At 33.1% G+C, this 8,878-nt stretch overlaps 1 protein-coding gene across 1 annotated transcript; it reads right to left on the reverse strand.

Moving 5' to 3' along the window:
- Nucleotides 1–3,834: 3,834 nt before the first annotated feature.
- On the reverse strand, nucleotides 3,835–8,290 carry LOC133180997 (uncharacterized). Its single transcript, XM_061315544.1, has 6 exons — nucleotides 8,185–8,290; nucleotides 6,820–6,917; nucleotides 5,497–5,616; nucleotides 5,189–5,299; nucleotides 4,752–4,865; nucleotides 3,835–3,961 (listed from the first exon to the last, which is right to left on the reverse strand). Exons 2-6 carry the CDS (start codon nucleotides 6,915–6,917, stop codon nucleotides 3,877–3,879), a joined length of 528 nt encoding a protein of 175 aa, XP_061171528.1. The 5' UTR covers nucleotides 8,185–8,290; the 3' UTR covers nucleotides 3,835–3,876.
- Nucleotides 8,291–8,878: the final 588 nt, after the last annotated feature.

Raw genomic sequence — 8,878 nt, forward strand, 5'->3', positions numbered from 1 at the left:
ATACAAAGTTCATCATTTTAAAAAGAGTTCTTAGCTCACATTGCTATCATGCGTAAATATATGCATGCTAAATGTCCAGATAAGAGGATTGTTAAATACCTCTATATGACTTAAGTCAAAATGTGCAGAATGCACTAAAATGGACTAGGAGTCAATCAGTGCAAAATAAAGTGTATTGCAAGATTACCAGAATGCTGTGAACGACAAATTTAAAGTTTCGATTCACATTTAATTTAAGCATAATCTACATGATTGGTACTTTGTCTTATTTCTTATCCACTTCCAAGACCCCGAGGCCAGATGCCAATTTTTGAAGAAACAATGAATTTTCAAAGTATGACAAATTTTGGGTTACCCTTGGATCTGAACGCTGAACACAGGGAGCATGCATTTCACAGTTTTGGTGGATGGCTATTATTCATAATCGATAAAACATTGTGCTTGCTAGGTAAGCGTAAATCAAAATAAAGATTTTCAACAAATGTATAAATAACAAGGGCACAGCAATGTGGAGTATCCCCTCGCAAAAGAGCACATCCATCCTTATATAAATTATTACCTTTGTAACTTCCCGTCTCACCCACTCACTCACCGTCTCACCCCCCCTCACCCCCCCCCCCCCACACACACACACACAACCGCGTTGCTATACTGTGTATCCCCTCCAACTTCGTTGCGAGGGGATAAGTAATAAATTATTATTACTAATAATATATGACCAATTTGGCCAAAACGTTAAGCCTTAAACTTAAACAAGCAGTATAGTGAATTGGACAATCTAGGTGGAAGGTTTACTTATTACAATCATACAGTTTACCTGCTAGATGTCAAAAGTATAAAACTTTGAAATGAGTCTTTAATAACAAGTTTCAGCTTATAAGATGCAGATGGAGTAGTCAATATTTGTGAAACAAGAGAATAACGAGTAAATTCTGTACGATAATTCAGGCCCGTAGGAAGCAATGAACCAAACATTTTCAGTTGGAGGGAGGAACTACCAAGCCAAAATTCATTGATAAGCAAAAAACAAAAAACAAAAAAAAAAAAGTGGGGAAAGGTCATCAGGCGTTAATTTTGAGGAGGCACAAGCATGGAGTACGTATGTTTTCTATGGTATACTATATCGGCAAAATTAGGGGGCACGCCCCCGCCCCCTCCCCCGGTTCTTTGTGATTTGCAAATCTCTAATATATTTCATTTTCTAGAGTACATCCAAAGAAAGAGTTTTTTAGTTGAAGGTGTGTTGGTGTCTTTTTTTCAGCTACTTTATAAGGATGTCCACCCATCGCAGACTTTGGTCGCAATTATGCACACCTGAAATAATATTTCGTTACACCTTCAGACTATTGAAAATGATGAATTCTTTATTGTTTGGGTTTTACCTGCAGACATAAACATTTGATACTGTTATCAGCATATCAAACAGAATATTTAGTCAATATACCTGTATACATGCGGCTAGATTGACATTGAACTCGACTATTTTTAGATGGCCATTACTTAATTGTAAGCAAAAGTTTGCACGTCATACATAAATAATTTCGAAGGGAATTTTCCAAACATTTAGATTTTCTTATCAATCTTAATCCTTTATTTCCGAGTAGTTGAAGTTTGATGACAGTTCCTGTTTCTCCTCTAATATAAAATCCAGTTGCAAGGTTATATTCTTTTTATTTTTGGCTCAAGAATTCGAAAGTCATTATGTTTTTATTTACATTGGTGAGTATGGTTGGATATGCATCGTGTGTGTTATGTAAAAAATGTTTGGAGTTTACAGTTATACTCACACAAATTAAAAGTAAGAGTTGAGGGGAAAAGTTAATAAAGTACTGATGTACAAGTAAGGAAATTTGATGATCTGTCATTGTTTCAAAATCAGGTGCAATTTCAAAATTTAATTTAAAAAAAAAGACCCATATCTCAATTTGGCATCCTGTATTTAGTTGCCAGAGGATTTTATTTTGAAATGTTTTTCGTGTAATGTTTTCACTGACCATTAAGGTATCGTTTAGGATGCACGTAAGAGTAATAGATAGACATGTGTCTTGGCTAAACCTTTTATGTTTAAAGTGATGGCGTGATATTTGCACGGAGTAAGCATTAGCAGTCTTTAAAATGCTTCAGTAATGATCATTGTACTAACCTACATGTATACAGAACACACATTTCCTTTGAATGAATTTGGTAAGAAGTTGATGATAACGATAAAATTTTTAATGCATAATGTATATTCATTTCATTTTCTTTTTTTCAGATGTTTGGATTTCTAATTCAGTGTGTTAAATCCCAGACTTTTCCACAATTGTGTTCAGCCCAACAGTTACAAAATTACTTAAATCACATGAACAACGAGACATTCTTAACCACAGGTGGATATCAACTGTTTGTTCATACCCGACCTCTGCCAAATCTCCACCCTTCCTTATTTTGTCGTCATCCCCAGGACGAAGACTCTCCTCTCCCCCAGGACAGATCCAGTTGTCCATGGTACTACAAGTACACCTCAGACCCATTAAGGTTTCCTCGATACATACTGACTGCAAAACCTAAAAATAAATGCTTTTTAAACGGGAACAGTTCTCCAAGACACTGTCGAGATTTTTTACATAATGGTAATCCAAATCCTAGTGGAATCTGCGAAAAAGTGGAAATAGAAGTATTGACGTTCAGAAAACAGCATCAGTCCGACCCTTGTTATTCAAAAGGACCAGTGAAACAAAAGATTGCAATTGCATTTGGTTGCGTATACCAAAGGACGCAAAATGTGTTATCGCACAGACTCAACAAATCAAACTGGTGACTATTTATACGATTTCAGGTTTAGAACCCGTCCATAAACAAATTTCTTATTATCAGTGTTCATAAAAGGAAAGAGGGATAGTTTCATATCATTAATATATCAGTGTAAGTTTATTGCATCATGAGATTATATTTTATTTTATTTTCAAAAAGGTGCATGCAATGCACATTTTTGTATTATTTTCATGTTCATCGTGTTGAGATACTATAAATTGTATTTCAGAATCATTGTATTTTAATAGATATACTCATTGAACATTTTATAGAATACAGAGTAACTCTTTTGTTGTTTGCATGTCACTCTAAAATGGCAATAAAGAATTTAATTAAGTTTGGTGCATTTTTTTCCCTTTGAATTACAGATTAATTTGACACAGGGTGATTTTCAAAAGTGTCCAACAATTGTTTGACAAAAGAGCAGTGTCATATAGGAGGTACCTTTGCGAAACCTTTTCTATTTTTGATTCAATTTAAGTTTATTAAGACCAACTAAGTTGAAGTTTTTACCATGCTGCAAATGCCAGGCGGGGACCTAACATAAAACGATACACTGGAATTCAATTTAACCATGGCACTGGTAAAAGCATCCATTTTGATATGATAATACAATTCAAACGTGAAAGAAACAAATATAAAATACCAAATATACTTTAATTTAAACATCTTAACAAACACACATACAAACAAAGACAACCAGCACAGCTGGGTTCCTGAGACAAAAAGACGAAATGACAAAAGGACGATTTATTTATTAATCTGTCATCCAACTCCTCGCGTTCCAAATAAATACTCTGTATCCAGGCACCTCATTGGGGCTGGGAATGAGATCCGTGCATAAAATCTGAAAAGAGTAAACATAGCCTTCTGTTTATCCTTAAAGAATTACTAGAGACTTGAGATCTATTGACTTTGTTCAATATGACGGTTGTAACGATTAAGAATTCCAATTGTATTTCTGTATTAGTTCAACAAGTGGTACAAGGACATTGTTTTGTTAATCAAGATAAAGTTAACCCAAAGGATTGTTTTGAATCTTAATGGAATTATATACTAATACATACGAAAAATCACAACACTTCAATGGCTTGTTTCTTCCTCAGCAAAAGCTCTTCGTTTCGAATACGCTTTATTTAGCTTTTCTGCTGCACGTTTCCTTCTTCCACTAGAGCAAAAAGGCATGGTTTAATTAGTGACCTAGTAACACATGTTTGAAAGGTGAGAGAAACAAAGTTGGGGGTATTATAAGTGTCATTTCGAATAAAAAGCAGTTAAAATGAAAAAGACATGATAAAAATTCCTTTAAAACCTGACGTAAGCGTTGATAGATGATGTCATCGAGGAAAGTTCAATGATAAACATGAACATACACAAGATTTATACACACATACATGTATATTCTATACACATTGGGGAAAATATGCAGGTCACGATCAGGCTTTCTCAATTTTTGTTCAACAAATGGAGTTTTGTTTAAAACTTTAAATTAAACTTTTGTTAATCCAATTTTTAACAGAATGATATAAATATTAATTGCATTGCAGAAGAAGGTTTTCAATAAAAGAGGAAATCACTGAAATTTAATACGATTCATTGTTTTAACTTTTACTTTTTCTTAAGATTGATGGTAACACACAAAGCCACACAAACAATTGTGATCTTAAGATGAGAATGATGATGAAATCTCCTTATTAATAAATTCCTAATTCATTAATTCTCTGCTAACAAATACAAGTAGGGTAAAGAACTAAGGGAAGACACAATGTACCCTAGAAATCTACTTACTATACATGAAAGAATGACTGAAGCCAGACAGAAACAAGACAGGAAGGTTTTCTCGAAGACAATTTGACATGGACAACTGTGAAGAAGGCATTTCAAAAGACAGAAGCTTGTAGGCAATTAGACATGAAGTGCGCATGTCTGTGCAAAACATTGCCTTCTCTGATACCTACATGAGAGATGGGTCTAACTGTCCGTGTGCAACGTTACCGCGACCATGAACTAACGCAATAAGCGCTTGAAGTTCTGCAATGCGTTGATCGGAAGAAGTGCGTTTCCTGACAAATCTGTATATCATAAGAATGATACCATTAATACATTTCTCAGAGATAAAAACAAAGTTTTTTTGTCAAAAATATGACCCTAATAGACAAAGAAAGCTCCATACACTGTATCAAGTAAAAACCAAAAGCTGAATAAAGAATGGAACAGAGAGAAAAGCAGTTTCGGGTTTTGCACAAAGAGATAGAGAAAGAAGGAGCAGTAGAAAAATACCTTCACCACTAGCCAGATAGAAGCATTAGGAGAGTAAGCACACATATGACGTCACAGAGCGTGGAGTTGCCACGTCACTCTAGAAGCAGACGACAACTATTACACTACTACCTACATCTTGTAAGGATCAAATAGACCATGAGCAATAACATTTCCTTGGTTCTTCAAACCTAGTAGAGCTTTAATTTCGGCAACTCGCTGATCGGACCATGATCTCTTGTCATATCTGGATAATGTAAAACGATATAAAAGATGTTATATGAGTAAATGAATGCTGGTAACCCTTCTATAACTAGTGTCAATGAGGTGCACATGGGTGTCGGGCTGGATTATAATGCAACCTCATTCGCCTTATTAGCATTAAATGTGTAGGGAAATCGGGTTTCCAGCACGCATTCTGTTGGTAAGCATGCGTGTTGATACCTTCTAAATATATCCACTATCCCGCATGCGTATTGCGAACATCCTGTGGGTAATCTGTTGAGTATTTCTCTCATGGCATGTAATTCTGATAATCTCATGTCTGCTGTCTGACGTTTGAAACTGTAAATAACATGGACACTAAACGAAACATTCAAAGCAAAATACAGATACAGCATGCCTGAAGAAAAAAAAGCAAATACATACATTATTTGAAAGTCTCAAAATCTAAAACTAGAAAGTGTTGAACTACTAAAAGCAATATATTTTTTTTTTTAGAACTTTGGGGAAAAAACATTTTTGAAAGTAATATAAAATATTGATTAATATTTTTGTTTTACTAATCATCTTTTATGAGAAAGTATTGCCTTAGCAATCTGTAAGGTGACAGGTTTATTCCCTTTCAAGAGAGCGATAATCATGTAAATCGCGCATCAGCTACCCGGGCGCCATGATGAAGTGTAATTACACAAGCCACTTCTCTGATGGATCGCCTGGCTCTTGTGATCACGAATTTCTCCAAAGTTACAATAATTACAGACTAAGATTCTAATTTCTTAATCCTTATCGATTCATTCCTTCATTCGTTTATTTTAAATTGTAAAAATCCTTTTTAGTGCCAGGTTTAAATTTTTAGCGGTTGCCAATTCATTGTCAAAAAAATAATGCATATATCAAGAAAAGTATACAATATTTACAGGAAAAAACACGCAAGGAATCGACCTCGTGATTGGAAAGATTTGTGAGACTTAAAAATGGATTTTTAATCAAAGGGAATAAAATGTAGAATTACTTTGTTCTTGAAACAAATGAGCTAAATTTTATCTTAATTGTATTTATACACACATTTAATTTTTTTTCATAAAGTTGACGAAATACATGTAGAAGAGAAGGCCCACTGATAGAAAAACATATATAGAACATTCGCCAGCGCACAGCTTAAATGAATAGCATTTATAATACATTTGTACCCTTCTATTCTTTAACTCAATATAATTATCTATGTGAATTTATTTTTGGTTTGTTACGTCCCAAAATTGCATATATTCAAGTTCCTGTTGAAAAATTATGTTCTGTCCTTTCATAAATTTGTAATAATTAATTACATAAATCATGAATGAATCAAGAGTTTAAAAAAACCCAGTTAAAATCCATCTGCCTGCTTTTACTCACTGACTACAATGTTAAGCATCAATTCAATAAAAAGAATTTCAATTTTCTACAAATTCTTATCAATCTCAACTTACAGTAATCAATTATTTCCAATTCAATATTCAATATTTCGCTAATTACACCTGTTAATTAATTACTGCGGATAGATCTTACCGTGGTGTGTCGTCTTGGTCTAGATAACGACATTCTATTAAACTAGCAACAGTGACGAGTAGACAGCATACGCCAGCCAAAATCTGTGTTCGAAGCATCTGTAACGATATTGTTTATACACTTTTTTGGATATTCTTTCTTGTAATATATGTTTTTCCAACTTTTTTGAGTAAATTTCTTCTATTTAAATCCGAGTGAAAAGATAGCAGGTATTTAGCAATTTCAGAGAGGTTTTCCGCTGTAAGACTTTATGTTTTAAAGTTGGATATTTCGAAGTAAAGTTGAGAAAATACTTCTTGTTTTCACAAAAATTTTCGTAAGACCCCTTTTTATATTGAATCTATAAACTCCTGCACTTTTCGAATTTTTCTTTCAAATTTAAAAATCCGGAAGCTTTGTTCTTCAGTAAACCATGTAGATGCAGGCAATGGAAAGAGTATATCAGTATACTGGTATAAAAACCGTGCCCTACATCAACATTGTAAACAACTGAACGTTCATTCAGCATTAGATGTCAATGAGTGTTTGAAGCAGTTGAGAGAATTCTTGAATTATACTCCTTTCATCAATAGAACATTCACTCAAAATCTATTAACGTGTATATGTTTTGATGTTAATCACATTATCTTAAAAATTCTTATTATTATTACTTCACAGTATTTTGAATTTGAATTCAAAATAAAACAACGACAAGTCGAAGTCGTTGATAGACATCATCTTTCACAAGGTAACTTTGCAATGCAATTTATATTATAGTTGACACTTTATCTGTGAACTGTTATTCATTTTTTTAAGTCATTTTAAAATTATTACAGTTGTTGATGCTTTAAACCTGAAAAATAATGCAGATTCTCAAATGAAAGGATTGCTCAAAAGTTGGAAAGTAATTTAAAATGATGATTTTTGATTGCCCTAAGGTTATGCTACAAATAGATGGCAAGCAAGAAAAAAAAATCATAGATACCTTTTTTCCAGTTCTTTATATTTTCCAATGATAGGAGTATATTTGCCAAATTGTTTGAAAACAAATTTTAAACAAACTATATATTAAAAGATAATTTTAATGGACAATTTTTGAGACGATATGTTTACGTCTAAATTATATTTGGATTAATAATTTTTATTATTGCCTGTTTATGAAATAGCAACTTGTGGTACACTGAAGAATAAGGCTTTGTGTAAGACATATTCTTTATTTAAATTGGAAAAAAAAACTTTCTATTTCGTCTACTTTACGACAATTTCCAATGCGCAATTATCAAATTATTTTAGAATCTTAAAAGAATTATTAGGATTTTACAACTAAGATATAGTTTTGTCTATTTACTTACATATGTATCCTGTTTTAATAGTAAAACCACTAACCTTTGCTGTAAGTATTCCTTTTTTCTGTTTCTTTAGCACCTTTGAATGAATGGAAGAGGAATTTTTACCTTTCAAATTTATAGCGGCGGAATCGTTAATAAAATCACGTAGGCAGACTAAAGACCAATCCGTTTTCAAGTATCTCAAGATGACCTCGCCAATTTGCATTTAGAAGTTCATGTCAACAATTGCAGATTCCATGATATCTTGAAATTCTTTTACGATTTCTTTTTTTCGCATCAAACACTTCGAAAGTTATTGACATCAAACTTTAATGATTAATATTAAGTGAACAAGTTTAGAAATGGTAACACCAATTCAATATTGGAAAAAATACAACTAACCGATAGTCAAATTGTAAATACACTAATTTACATTTATGCAAAAGTTTGGAAATTGTTTTCTTCTTTTTTGATTGTTTTTCTGTCGTTTGCAGACTTGTTGAATAGAATCATTCTGAATCTTCAATGTCGCCTGCCTACGTGTCGTGAATGAATGGGAGGAAATCGCCTGGGTGTAAGAAGGTTACAAATAGGTCAACAACCCAAACTTATACATCTGAAATAACTGGCATGTGCCCTTACCACTTAACGTATTACTAGCAATGTCATAAAGAGCAAATTATATATAAATAGCATGTAAGTTTACATACATTAAAAGAGGGTTGTAGGGTAGATTTCCCACTCGTTATTAA

Source organism: Saccostrea echinata, unplaced genomic scaffold, assembly GCF_033153115.1.
Source record: "Saccostrea echinata isolate AGI-Se365-2 ecotype Australia unplaced genomic scaffold, CSIRO_AGI_Sech_v1 ptg000001l, whole genome shotgun sequence".
Taxonomy (NCBI): Eukaryota; Metazoa; Mollusca; class Bivalvia; order Ostreida; family Ostreidae; genus Saccostrea; species Saccostrea echinata.

Excerpts from the sequence above, each read along its gene's own strand:
- LOC133180997 (XM_061315544.1), bottom strand. The coding sequence starts at position 6,917 with ATGCTTCGAACACAGATTTTGGCTGGCGTATGCTGTCTACTCGTCACT. Across the intron at positions 5,617-6,819 it reads GACCAAGACGACACACCACG|TTTCAAACGTCAGACAGCAG; the intron begins GTAAGATCTATC and ends TGTTATTTACAG. Across the intron at positions 3,962-4,751 it reads CAGTTAGACCCATCTCTCAT|TGGAAGAAGGAAACGTGCAG; the intron begins GTAGGTATCAGA and ends TTTTTGCTCTAG.